At 39.8% G+C, this 14,044-nt stretch overlaps 1 protein-coding gene across 1 annotated transcript in view; it reads left to right on the top strand.

Moving 5' to 3' along the window:
- ZC3H3 (zinc finger CCCH-type containing 3) overlaps positions 1-14,044 on the top strand; it is a 495,342-nt gene that overhangs the window by 384,452 nt on the left and 96,846 nt on the right. The window contains exons 6-8 of the mRNA XM_051971189.1: positions 10,361-10,448; positions 10,546-10,704; positions 12,027-12,096. Coding sequence (XP_051827149.1) covers positions 10,361-10,448; positions 10,546-10,704; positions 12,027-12,096 — 317 coding nt within the window. The remainder of the gene's footprint in view (positions 1-10,360; positions 10,449-10,545; positions 10,705-12,026; positions 12,097-14,044) is intronic.

Genomic DNA, 14,044 nt, shown 5'->3' with positions numbered 1-14,044 from the left:
TTGGATGGAGCCTTATTACAAGTTTTTTATGAGGGAAAAGATTTTTAGCTCATAATTTTAAGAACCAGGGCTTAGGTACTTGGTGCAGTTAAGTAAGGCTCAAAATTTGGCATCCATAACAAAATGATGACTGGGTCTATGACAGATAGGCCAGCTATTAGCTAAGTGCCTCCATGTCTTTGTTCATGTCATTTCCTAAATGTCCTTTTTTTCCTCTTATTAAAAATTATTTTTAAAGTCCAACTCAGAAGGCATCTTTAAAGGAATGCCTTTCCTTTAAAAAAGGAAAAAAAAAAAGGAATGTTCTTTTTTTTCTCGTTGAGTTCTATTTTTTCAGCATTTCCATATATTCTGCTTTGTCCCTAAGAACAAATGAGTCCCCACAACTCTGAACAATATCTTCCTATCACTTACTTTCTTATACTGTATGATTTAAAAGATTCCTCTCTCACCATACCACTTTGCCATCAAAATGACTATTTTGTAACTTTCTAATGAACTTGCATGTCATACTGTATATTATAGCTATCTAGGTTAATATCTTACCACCTTACAAAGTTTAAACTCGATTTTATAATTAGCTAAATTAAATAGCTTCTTCCTTACATTCACCTCCAACCTCTAGTGCCTAGTATATATTAGGTTTATAATATATATTTGTTGAATGAAGCTATAGAGCCTAGAAAGCTATGTTGGTTTCTGTGTTCTGATTAGATGGAGTCATAGGGAAAGTATCCTAGGTTGTATATTGGCTTTTTATTTTATTTATTTCATTACTTTAAAAATCTGTTATTTCACCATTGTAGGTCAAGATATTTCCTTCACCACACTTTAGTCTGGTGTAAAACCTTTACACCTTATCTAGGCTGGTCCTTGAACAAGAGATACACTTCATCAACTAAGACTGTTTTTGAAATCTTTCCAGTTTGGTAAGAACTATGAGAGCTTGCACTTTGCTGCAATAGGTTCTTCTGCATTCCTCCTTAAACACCTTTGGTACCTTAAGTGGTAGCATTCTGGCACAGTAGAAAATAAAGTACATTTGAAATCAGGGGACCTGATATCCATTCCCAGCTCTGCTATGTACTGTTTGTGTGACCTTGGAAAAATCTCTGGATATCAGTTTCCTGATCTGTAAAATGAAAGGGGTGAACTAGATGGACCCTTACAGCTTTAAATATATGATCCTATTATCATTATAAGTGATTATTGGTATTATTATTATTGATGGAATACTTCATTTCTGTATCACTTTAAATTTTATTGAGCCCTCTCTGCTGCTAGACAGTACTATACCTACATATCAACCTAATATCCCATTCTCCACAGCAGCCTTTTTATCCCTCTTCAAACCTCCCATGACTCCTCCTTCCTATACCCTCTCAGCTTAGAAACTTACCTCATATTTTACAGAAAAAATTTAGACCATTGTCTGTGAGCTCCCACTTCTCTCTTCTTCCATTTCTCCTCTATCTTCTGCTCCTCCTGTCTTTCATTCCTGTCTCACTTGACCAAGTGGTTTTACTCCTTACCAAAGCTAACTCCTGTCCCTTCCTATTTCCTCTCAGTGATTACCTCCTCTGTCATCTCCACTCTCTCACTTGTTTTCAGTCCCTCTCTGTCTCCTGGCTCATCCCCCACTGCCTGCAAACATACCCATGTCTCCCCCATCTTGAAAAAAAAAACCTCCTTTGACCTTCCAGCACTGCCAATTCATTGGTCCCAGGGTCGCCCAGCTAGTAAATATCTTACTCTGGATTTGAACTCAGGTCTTTCTTATTCTAAGCCCAGGGCTTTATCCATTGTACCACCTAATTACTTAAGTGGCATAAGATAGCCTTGGAAAATGGTGAATTCACTGTCAATGCAGGTACTGTTCCTCTTATGTAGTCATTACCCTCATGGAGGTTACTACCTTAATTGGAAAGTAATGTTCAAAATTTAGCATTATATGATAAATATAGTGGAACAAGGGAAGGAGACTTCTGTCTCTGAGAATCTAATATTCTGGAGGGTTAGAGTACTTCAAAATTAGGCCAATCAGAACATTTCATTGATTTGCTACATTCTTATCAAATTCCCAAGATGTTACAGAGTGAAAAGAAGGAGTAAGACCAAGGCTGAAGAGGAGTAGGTGATCAATGGAGAAGATCTTGGACCTAAAGCAGGCTGAGTTAGGAGTCTTGGTTGTGATGTGGGACTCCTCATGAGGCCTATCTCTCCTGATTTCTGCATGTGAAACACCAGGAAAGGAGTCCATTGACTCCCTGCCTGAATGGTGTTCCTCTTCCCAAGGAGCCTGAATGAGCGGGCTGTGACTTTGGCCAAGTGTTGCTTTGATGCTTCCTATTCTCCCTCCTCCTGGTGTCTCAAAGGAGCTAAAGCTCTTGTTTAATCTAACTATAAGGAAAATAGACTGTCCCCAGTGCAGGCGCCCGCTAATTCCTGCTGATCATCAGAACTCACTTAAATGAATAATAATTAAAGAAATAAATTTCTTTCTCTGGCCCCTGTGTGAAACTTTAGTTCAGCAAAAAAAAAAAAAAAAAAAAAAACAGTATGAAAGGAGGCCAGGAATGGGGACCACACCAAAGAGGGTTTGCCAGGTTGACAAGCTTCTTTTCTATGGGGCATGGGACCCACAGCTGACTTCGTGTATGTAGTACATCAAGTCAGATGATCAGGAATGGCAAGACCTGGAAGACAAGGATAAGTTTGTAAATGTAGCAAAGCCATATTTGGGACTGGGGAGAAATACTTAACGAGTACCAGATCTGGATTTGGAGGACATGGATTTAAAATCTTAGCTCTGCTATTTGTAACCTGGGTAACTTTGGGCTTTCATCTTCCCTCTCTGAGTCTGTTTTCTTCTCTATAAACTAGACAATCTAGAGCTGATTATCCTATTAGTTGAGAGCAGTAAATGGGACCTTTCTTTTCTGCTGGCCCTCCTCCAACAGAGCATATCACCAAAATGACCAGAGATAGAGGTTAGCCACTGCTCCTCCCTCCCCGCCCCCCCCCCCCCAGCTAGTCATTCAGGCTTTGTGTTTGGGATGCTACTTTATTGCCTTATCTCCAGGCTTGCCTGCTTTGTGGGTTAACAAAAGAAGAAATCTGTTATTGTACAGAGTCGAAGGTGGCTCTGCCTTGGATATCCTGAGGAAGACAGAAGAGCATGAAAGTTCTCCCTTGTGAGTCCTGAGCAGAACTTGTACTGAGGCCTTTGCTTACATTGAGGCAGTGGGGTATAAAGAAAAGGTTAATTTCATTTGTGACCTAGGTTCTCATCTTTCCCTTGACACTTATTAGCTGTATAACCCTAACCAGGACTTAGTATTTATTAAGTGCAACTATGTACTGAAAGGCTGAGGGGAGGGGGAAGGAGGTAGGGAGGAGAAAGATTTCAGACAATCCCTGCCTTCAAGGAGTTCATATTCTAATGGGGGAGACAAAACATAAAAAGAAACTGAAAACAATAAGGAGAATGCAATAAGGAGAAAATCCCCAGAGTGTCCTCTTTAGATGGGAGGACCTCCTGTCACCTTCCTACCAGTGTTGAGAGGAATGTGTTTCTAAGCTGATTTTGCATTTTGCAAAATAATGAGTCTCTAGAGATGATGGAGCCCAAGAAAGCAGCTTGGGCTCTTTGAACTTCAGTTTCTTCTATAAAAGAAGTATTTTCACTATCTGCTTCTCAGGATAAAGAGAAATATGTTGTAATGTATTGTAAAACTCCATAGTTCTATAAAAACTGAATTTGTTATATGCTTTTGTCTCCCTAGCATTTTGTGTGGTGCTACACTTGAGCAGGAATCCTCCTGTATAGCAAACCTGAAAAGTGGTCACAAAGCCTCTGCTTAAAGACCATCTTTAAAGACAGGAAATTGTTATCTTAGGGGTAATTGATCTTTATCTTTTTAAGTATCTGAAGTGGAACCAGGCTCCTACTTAGACCTGAAGGACAAAACTAGGAATAGTGGACAGCAATTGCATAGACAAATCATTTTCAACTTTGGGGCTCTCCCTAGTGCCTTAGGGAATACAAAGAAAGTCAAACATATAACTGTTGCTCTCTAACAGTACACAAAGAGACAACTTGTAAACAACTATGTACTAATAAGATCCATCCAGTATAGGGAAGGCACTGGTTGGAGAACAGAGAAGGGCAGTGTTTCACCCCAGGTGAAAGGAAAGGTAATAAGGATTTATATAGAACCTACTACATGCCAGGTACTGTACTAATTACTTTTTTTTTTTTGAAGAAAGATTTCATTTGTAGAAGTATTGTGAGTTTCCCATCATCAGAGGTATTTAGTCAGAGGCTGAATGACTACTTATGGGTCATGTTGTAGAAGAGATTTTTAGTCAAATAAAGATTAGAATATATATCCCCAAAACATGTCTGGAACAAAGCTTTTCTTTGGATCAAGCCTGCTTCAGACTCTTTCAAGAATAACATTGATAGTTTCCCTACCCACCAGCTAGCTTCCCTGTCACTAATGACATATATGAAGTAATCCCCTTTCCCCTTCCCCCCTCCCCATCATTCTGTTTCTCCATATCAGACCCATTCAATTTTTCTTTACACAAATGGTTATGTCTAGGCCTCAAGGACTCAACCACCATAAAGGGAATCTGCTAGAAATTTGAGAATTTAAAGTGAGGATATGGGGGCAACAGGGCCTTTTTCCTTTATGCCTGGCCAAGTCATCTAATGTCTCTGCACTTACTTCCTTAGCTTTCTAGTTAGAGAATTGGATGACATGATTTCTAAGGCCCTTTTCATTCTAAATCTCATGATCCTACTTTTGCTCATCTTGCCTTTCTGAGCTGACAGCAGGGCCTCTGGTCTCCGAGCTCTGGCTGCTAGGATGGATTGGAAGCCAGGGAGTTGGACCAGGGTCCTGCTATTAATCCTTGCTGTAATCATGCATTTAATGAACATGACAGCTTGTAGTCCCCCAGAAAAGCATGTTTGGGGTCAGCCGAAGTAGGTACCAGCCTTTGCCCTTGATGAGGGTAACTGCTCGAGTTAGAGGATAAGGAGATAGTAACAGCATCCCATCTAGGTGTATTAAGAGCTGACCAGCTCTCCATGGGCCATGGCCTTCTTACAGATGAAGTGCCATTTCTGGCCTAAAAAAAATAAACCTTCCAAGAAGAGAAATAGAGGTTTCTGTCCCCTGGAAAGAAATCCTGAATTAACCCTTCTCCTGTTATTTACCTTAAACCTTTTGTGTGTTTGACAGCCCCTTAGACTGCTTTTCCTAGCATTCCTAGAAAGAAGGAAGAAAGGAAATAAACATTTATCAAGCACCTATTATATGCCAAACCCTGAACTAAGCACTTTATTGATATCATTTAATCCTAATAGTAACCCTGAGTGATAGATATTATTTTTCCATATTTCCTTTGAGGAAACTGAAACAGAATAAGATTAAACAATTTGCCTAGGGTCATATAGGTGTATGTAACTAAGTTAAGATTTGAACTCAGATCTTCTGATTCTAGACCAGTGCTCTACTGTATCACCCAGCTACTTCATCCCAGAGCAAAAAAGATCACATCAAAATCTGCTAGGATGAAGGTCCCAAGAGCAAGAGTCTACCCTCATAGTCCTTAACTAAGACAATCCATCTTATGACACTGTGCATTTTCGTAGACTGTTCCCCATGTTTGGAATGCTCTTGCTCCTCACTTCTACTTCTTGATTTAGCTGCCTTCACATCTCAGCTAAAATTTCACTATCTGCAAGAAGTCTCTCCTAGTTCTTTCCTCTGAGACACCATACATACATTGTATGGGTATAAATATATATATTGTTTCCCCCATTAGAACCTGAGCTCCTTAAGGGCAGAGACTGTTTTTTACCTTTCTTTGTATCCCTTAAACTGTGTCTTGCACATAAGTGTTTAATAAATCCTTTTATTTGTTATTGAGCATTAACAAATTGAGCAATTGCAAATCCTTGTTATTGAACATAAGGGGTAAGCCTCCTGAGGCAAAACTTGCCTGAAGCTCTTCCAAACCTTCATTTTCCTAATCAGTTATCTATTTCACCTGTTCATGGAGTGTCATTAGGTCTGTCCATAATTCCCCATATTTATCTCTTCACTGTTACCTCCATTGGTACTTCTTACAGATTTCTTTGCTGTTAGTTATGCTGTTGCTGTCCTTGAGTATGCTACATTCATTTACTTTTTCTATTATCTGGGACATTGGGAAATCAAATAATCTCTTCAAGTCTGATTTTTTCTAAGAATATTTCAAATGCCACTTTATTATTGCACATCTTTTTTCATTTATAGTTAAGTTCATATTTTCAAGATAGGTCACCCTTGCTGCATCCTGAACTTCATTGCTCGTGAGAGCACATTCATTCCATTTCCTCTAGTATTTTCTGGTGGGTACAGAATTGTTTTGTGTTACTCTAATTTCCTTTTCTTTGTATTTGAAGATTTTTTTTTCCCATGTTTCTGAAGTGACTTAATTTAACCACTAAATCACTTGAAGTTTTTAACTTTAGGCTTTTTTCTTGAGGCAATCTATAATTTCTTTCAGTTGGACTAGGTGAAAGAGGAGATTCTATGCCACAGTTGCTACCTAGTCTTAATTACTGAACAGGTGCAGCCTCAGTCAAACTGAGACCTGTTGAAGAGCTTATCTTAAAAAGGCCGAGGTCTCCCATTGCATCCAGGGCCACTTCTGGTTGTCCTGATATATGTCTGGCCACTGGACCCAAATGCTCTGGAGGGGAAAGTGAGGCAGGTGATCTTGCCCAGCCCTCCCTCACTGAAATCCAGTTCACTTGCATATCATGGCATCACTTCCTTGATGTCATTTTGTTCTTCCAAGAAGGAAGGACAAACAACAAAGACAATGAGGGCTTGAATTAACTAGAATGTTAGTATTGAAAATGAAAAGGATCATCAGAAAATCACTTTTTAGGAAGAGTGACAATACAATTATTATATGTTATACCAGTTCATTTTATAGTCTCCTGAAACAAATAATCTAATATCAAAAAGCAAAGGGAGGTGAAGTGAAAATCCAACTAGGGTAGTCCATCCTACATTGAGGGGATTAGGGGTAAAGCACTATAAATTTTTTGGCCTTCCCTTTACATAGAGAAATAATCTGAATTTTTTCCTTTATCTTTTATGAGATATTTACAGTACCTTATTGTAAAAATGTGAATTAAGACATTCATTTATGTCTTATGCATTTATGCATTTATGAATTTTTAAACTTTTTCTTTGTCATCTGCTGACCTTCTCGTATTGTCTGTGGTTTTCACAAAACTCTCCCCCCCAAAATTCCCATTTAATTTCTTATGCCAATCCACAATATATCAAAACTGCAACATGGAAAGTCCCAATATAGAAGGTATAATTGTATAGCACCTCTAACAAGTAGTCTTTCAGTCTCTGACAGTGTCCAGTGAAGAAGGACTCTTATTTCCTGATGTTAGCCCATTCTATTTTTGACCGGTTCTAATTGTCAGAATGTTTTTTCCTTAGTTTCCTATTGTGAATCATTTTCATTGTTCCTAATTAAGCCAAATACTTACAAACAGCTCTCACTGGTTAATTCTTCTGCCACCAGCTTGCTACCTCCCTCATTCTTCTTTCAAGACTTAATGTCTCATATTTTCAACTGATTCTTCTATACATGATCTCAAGATCCTTCATTATTCTGAATACTTGTCAGCATATTAGAGTTTGTCAGTAAGGTCTGGAGAGGAAAGGGTACAAAACCACTTGTTGCCTTTCTGATTCTGGATGCAGTGCTTCTTTCAAGTTAACCTAAGATTGCTTGTTTTTTTTTTTTTTTTAATAACTTTTTATTGATAGAACCCATGCCAGGGTAATTTTTTACAGCATTATCCCTTGCACTCACTTCTGTTCTGATTTTTCCCCTCCCTCTCTCCACCCCCTTCCCCAGATGGCAAGCAGTCCTTTACATGTTGAATAGGTTACAGTATATCCTAGATACAATATATGTGTGCAGAACCAGTTTTCTTGTTGCACAGGGAGAATTGAATTCAGAAGGTATAAATAATGCGGGAAGAAAAACAAAAATGCAAGCAGTTTATATTCATTTCCCAGTGTTCTTTCTTTGGGTGTAGCTGCTTCTGTCCATCTTTGATCAATTGAAACTGAATTAGCTCTTTTTATCGAAAAGATCCACTTCCATCAGAATACATCCTCAAACAGTATCGTTGTTGAGGTATATAATGATCTCCTGGTTCTGCTCATTTCACTCAGCATCAGTTCATGTAAGTCTCACCAGTCCTCTCTATATTCATCCTGCTGGTCATTCCTTACAGAACAATAATATTCCATAACATTCATATACCACAATTTACTCAACCATTCTCCAATTGATGGGCATCCATTCATTTTCCAGCTTCTAGCCACTACAAACAGGGCTGCCACAAACATTTTGGCACATACAGGTCCCTTTCCTTTCTTTAGTATCTCTTTGGGTTATATTGCTTGTGCTAGTTTTTAACTAGAAGCTATTGATAGAAGTTGCAGAGTCCACTTTTGTTTAATGGAAATACAAACTTCCCAAAAGTGGAGGGGTCTGCCTCGAGTGAGTAGATTTCCTATTACTAGAAGGTTTTGCACAGAAACTGGATGTGTCCTGAAAATGTTTGAGTTAAGAGTGTTTGAAGGTAATCTCATTCTTTTCTGAACACAGGATTGTGAGCCAACCCCACATCTTTGCCTTCTGATTTACTTAGCCGACAAGTGCAGAGAAGAAGAAATGGGTCAAAATAGCCTTCTCCCTTCCCTGTATATGAGAATAATTATTATAATAGTATATATTTCTGAAGTACTTTAATATTTACAGTGCCCCTCTTCACAACATTCCTTATAGGGGTTATAAAAAATTATACAATTACAACTATTATCTCTATTTCATAGCTGAGAAAACTGAGGTTTTCATAGCAAATTACCTGGAGTAATTGTGCTCGTATTGAACTTAAAAGCTGCAATTCAAACTAAGTCTCCTTGCTCTAAGTACAGTACTCTTCTTGCTATGCCCTCAGGGTTTGGGGTGCTGACATTGCCACAAGTTCAGAGTTAAGTCCAAGATTCTCTACCCTGTCTGAGAGTCAGCACAAAGTGAACTCTCTCACAGCTTCCCACCCCCAACTCTGTCTCACTGAACATGTTGAGTTTGATTTATTCATTTAGTGACACAAGGGAAGGTTTGTGTTGTAAAGTGAGGATGGATGGGTTTTTTTTTTTTTTGGTAAGTTCCTCAGGAAGTGAAAGTTCTAGAAAATGCTAACCACCTTCTGCTCTCTAGGTTCACTATTGAATCAGTTTAACTTCTTAGCACCTCTGTGTGCTGGGGTTTTATTACCTCTTTTTATGTCAGTTAGTTTATGTGCATTTTTTAACACTGAAAAGCATTTGAAAAGGTGCCTCACTGTTCTTGTCAAAACTCCCACAGTGAGACCAGAAAGAGAATTTTTTAAAAAGAAAATGAAATAAGCCCCCAACCCCCAAACCTGAACCTCCCTCCACTTGCCCATACATGGCACTAACTGTATTCAGTTTTAATTAAGGACTGTAACCTACTCAAGTTGACTGAGTTAAATCAAAAGCTAATCTTCCATTATGAAAAGACTAGGAGAGACCCCATTTCAGTCAGTGACATTGGCACAAGTTCTAGGATGGGAGCTTACCAGCCTGTCCAGTGTCCACCTCAGCCCTGTGTCAGGCTTTGGAGGGGTTCCAGGAGGCAGCCATGTGCTTCCAGCCACACTAGTGCTGTTCTCAGCCCCTGGAACAGATGGAGCCATGGCATCTGCAGCAGCCCGAGTGACAGTTCCATGGAAGGTAGAACTCATTGACATGCTATCAAATTCCACTCACTCACTTGGTAACACAGTTGGGCTGGCAGGTGAGTGATTGTGCTATGCTTATGCCACCTGGAGCCTGGAGATACAGACCGCCTCCCCCAGCCAGCCTTGCTCCCAGGGCACACTCCCCCTCCTCTTTCTGATCGTCAGGGCCCTTGAGTCACATGTAGGGATGGAGAAACCTTGAGGAAGATTACGAAGCCTTTCAGTCTTCCAAGTCACACGGCAAAGAAAAGCCCTGTGTGGTGGGAAGAAGATTAGCTTTGGGGCCAGAGGACCACACTGTTGGCTCTTCACAGGCCCTTGCTTGGTGACCATGGGCCAGTCACGCCTTCTGCCTGTCCTCAGTCTTCTCATTAATATCCTGTTTCTCTCTCAGTCTAATCATCATCAGCATGGACCTTCCCCGCACTCTGGGCAGAGATCTTATATATAGGACTTGAAATGAGGAAAGTTCCATTTGTTGTCTTCACACAGGAAGGTCGGATGGAGCCACCAGCAGCCCCTGTTACTCCCCGGGCAGTGCTAGCCTAGGTCGAGGAAGTACGAGTCGCTCGATTGCCAGGTGTGTGGAAGGGCTGGGGAAGGGGGAGAGAGGCCTAAGAAAGGGTCCTTCACAGCTCATTGCCTTTTGGTTCTTCTCCCCTCCTTATTCTCTGCAGCCGAGCCATCCAGCGAAGTCTGGCTATTATCCGCCAAGCCCGGCAGAAGAAGGAGAAGAAGCGGGACTACTGCATGTACTACAATCGCTTTGGAAAGTGCAACCGGGGCCAGCATTGTCCCTATATTCATGACCCTGAGAAGGTGGCTGTGTGTACCAGGTACTTACCCCAAGCCTTCTGTAGGCATAGAATCATGGGATATAGCTCTGAAATCAACCTTAATAATCCAATCCAATGCCTTTGTTTTGCAGGTAGAAAAATTGAGGTCAGTAGAGGGGAAGGGACCTGCCTAAAGTCACACAGCTAGCGTTAGAATCTCAGCCTCCTCCCTCTCAGGCCAAAGCCCTTCCGTGTGTGTGTGTGTGTGTGTGTGTGTGTGTGTGTGTGTGTGTGTGTGTGTACGTACACATCAATGGCCTCTGGGGACAACAGCTGTAGGGAAAACTTCTATCTCCTGGCCCATTAACTGGGCTGCAAAACATCTTACTCTAAAACATGCTATATCTCGATCCATATCTTCTCAAGACAAATTGAACTCCAAAGGAGATTTCTTTTTTTTCCCTTAGAAGACATTCTGATCATATTCACTTTGTAAAAGTGATCTCTTGGTTCTCATATGAGTTAGGGTCTATAAGAATAGCTTACTTTACCTCCCATGTTGTAAAGCCAGCTAACACTAGGTTTACGTTGGCTCTTGCCATAAGATCTTTCACCCCTCAATTCATATCATAAGGGAGTGTTTACTGTGAATCCATCCCTGTATTTGGGTGCTTTATAGTGGAAATAAAAGGAGGAAGTGGTGATCCAGGCCCTGCTAGTGAAGACTACAGAAATTAACCTCTCACACATAAAATTATTAGAAAACAATACACAACTGATTAGAATCAGCTCTCAATATAATATGTGAATAATCAGGTCTTATGAGAGATGAGAGGTATGAGAGGTGGTACGCTCTATAGAAGCCATAGATGTCAATATGATTGAATTGGACTTGAAAATGGGAGTGGATGCATCTAGGCCAGGGAGAGCTATAGAAGGCATGCCAAGAGGAAAAAACAGGCTGGCCTCTACAGCTAGGAGGAAAATCGGTAGGAATTCAGACTGGTTTGCAGGCGCAAAATGTATAAACATAGTGTTTACAGTTGCTTCATATTGCTCAACCAATAGTATTTCTCATCTAAATGCCACCACTGCTGCTAAACACTTTTCTTGGAAGTGGCAGCTCTTCCTAGGCTTCAAGAAGTAAATGAAGGACAATGGCAGGGATCCTATAGTGATTATCTCTGTGCTAATCTACTTTGACATGATCTTTACATTCAACATAGTTAGCCCCAGTGTGGAACTCTCTACCAACCACCCTCGGAGGGCTGGGGCAGGGGGGGAGGGGGGAGGGGGGGGCAGCTTGGAGGCATAGTAGACTCAAATGATAGCACTTTTGAGTCTTTCCTAAAGAACTCCGTCTCTTTCTTCATTTCCAACAGGTTTTTACGGGGCACATGCAAGAAGACAGATGGGACCTGCCCATTTTCTCACCATGTTTCCAAAGAGAAGGTCTGTATGGCTTAATGAACTTTACTCAAGCGCTGGCATTCACATAAACAGGAATTGGGTATTTTAGATGAAGGTCATCTAGAGGCATTCAGAATCACTCTGATATTTTGAGGATCAGGCTTCTGAGCGTATCATACCTACACCTTTGTGAGAGGTACTGCCATGAGTGCCTGTCATCGCACTGTGAGTCTGAGCTACCTTCTGCTGTGTGCAGGAGGAGGGCTTGCATCAACAAGAAGGAACTTCCAGAAACGGACCTTGTGTTTGGCAAGCCCACTCTGAGCACAGTAAGTTAAGGGGCTGGAGGGCTTACCCTAAAACCAAAAATACCTCTGAGAAGCTCATGTCATCTTGGACTTTGTGAATAGAAACATAAGTCCAGATCAAGAGGAAAACTCTTGAGGAAAAAAAAAGAAAACTGTCTAGATCAAGGGAGATGCTGTTCTTACTATCCTTTGCTCTAGTCAGCATCTGAAACATTGTTTTGTTTGGAGTGTTACATTTTGGAAAAAATATTGACATTATTCAGAAAATCCAGAGGAGAGTGACCTCCTGAATAATGAAAGGACTAGAAATCAGATCATATGAGGATTATTTGAAAGAACTGATAATGTCAAGCCTGGAAATGGCTTAGGGGCCAGAGGGAACAAAAGATACGTTTTGAAGTATTTGAAGAGTTTTCACATAGAAGAGAAATGATTCATTCTGATTGACTCCAAAGGGCAAAACTAGGAGTAATAGATATATTGAAGGGTAGATTATAACTTAACTATTAGAAAAAGCTTACTAGTAATCAGAGCTTCTAAAAAAATTTTTTTTAATATATAATCTCAATTATTCCAGATTGGGATTTTGCTCCTGGAGAAATTTTCATCATTAGAGGTAGATTCTTTCTCCACTCATTCTCAGCGAAGATTTTGTAGAGAGAGAGCTTTCCTATTCAATTCAAATTGGACTTAAATTGTCTTTGAGATTCCTTCAGACTTTGATATTCCTTGACTCTGATTTAAATGTTCAGGAAGTACTTATTAGTCCCTAGCAAGATTTTAAAGTATTTAATGAAAAATATGAGAGTGCCTAATTAAAGGAATTTTCTAGTCCTCTTGAGGTTGGCTTAGTCACATTTTGACCTTTGCACCTGATGTACAATGTATGCAAAAGCAAGATTTAGTATTATTTAACTAAATAATACAAGAGAAACATTAGACATAAAAGTTTTCAGTGCTAGCAGTCAGACTTTATTAATCAAAGGCATGCAGAGCTTCACTTTATATAATGTTATAATTACATATGTATATATATATATATGTGTGTGTGTGTGAGTGTGTGTGTATGTATATATACGCATATATATACATACACCTATAAATCTATTATAATTCCTATCAACTTGATTTTCTAGGCTTCCCAATAAGAATAGCTTATATTTGGTACTCAAAAGACAAGATTCCATCCCTGCCCATCTAGAGATCCTGTGTCTCCCTTCAGGATGATTACCTGGCAATTCCACAAGTCTCTGTCAATCCAACAGCATAGACCTTAGATTTAAAAGGGGGTTGCCTTAGTATTAAGTTTGGGTACAATAGAAGCCATCTTTATTTTTGGACCCAAAGTCAGCCTGAAAACTGAGGGTGTCCATTCTTGTCAAATAAAGTGTCAAATAAAGCCTGGGGTTCTTAAATTCTAGCTCTGGGTATTATCTAAATTCTCACTGGTGATTATCTAAACTTGTAATGAAAGGAAATTATCAAAGTTAATATCATTAGCAAGTATTTGAAGGTATCTCCAGTTGGGGGGGGGTACATGTCATTAGCAGTTATTTACTAAATCTAGAGGACATACTCAGCATTAGTGGTTATTTATCAAATTTGATTCACGGAAGTCATTAGTAGTTTACCAATTTGAGAAATGTACACATCATTGCCAAACTAAACCACTCAAGTCCTCT

This window comes from Antechinus flavipes, chromosome 1, assembly GCF_016432865.1.
Source record: "Antechinus flavipes isolate AdamAnt ecotype Samford, QLD, Australia chromosome 1, AdamAnt_v2, whole genome shotgun sequence".
Lineage (NCBI taxonomy): Eukaryota > Metazoa > Chordata > Mammalia > Dasyuromorphia > Dasyuridae > Antechinus > Antechinus flavipes.
The sequence above is the reverse complement of the archived record's forward strand: the minus strand, read 5'-3'. Positions and strand labels throughout refer to the sequence as shown.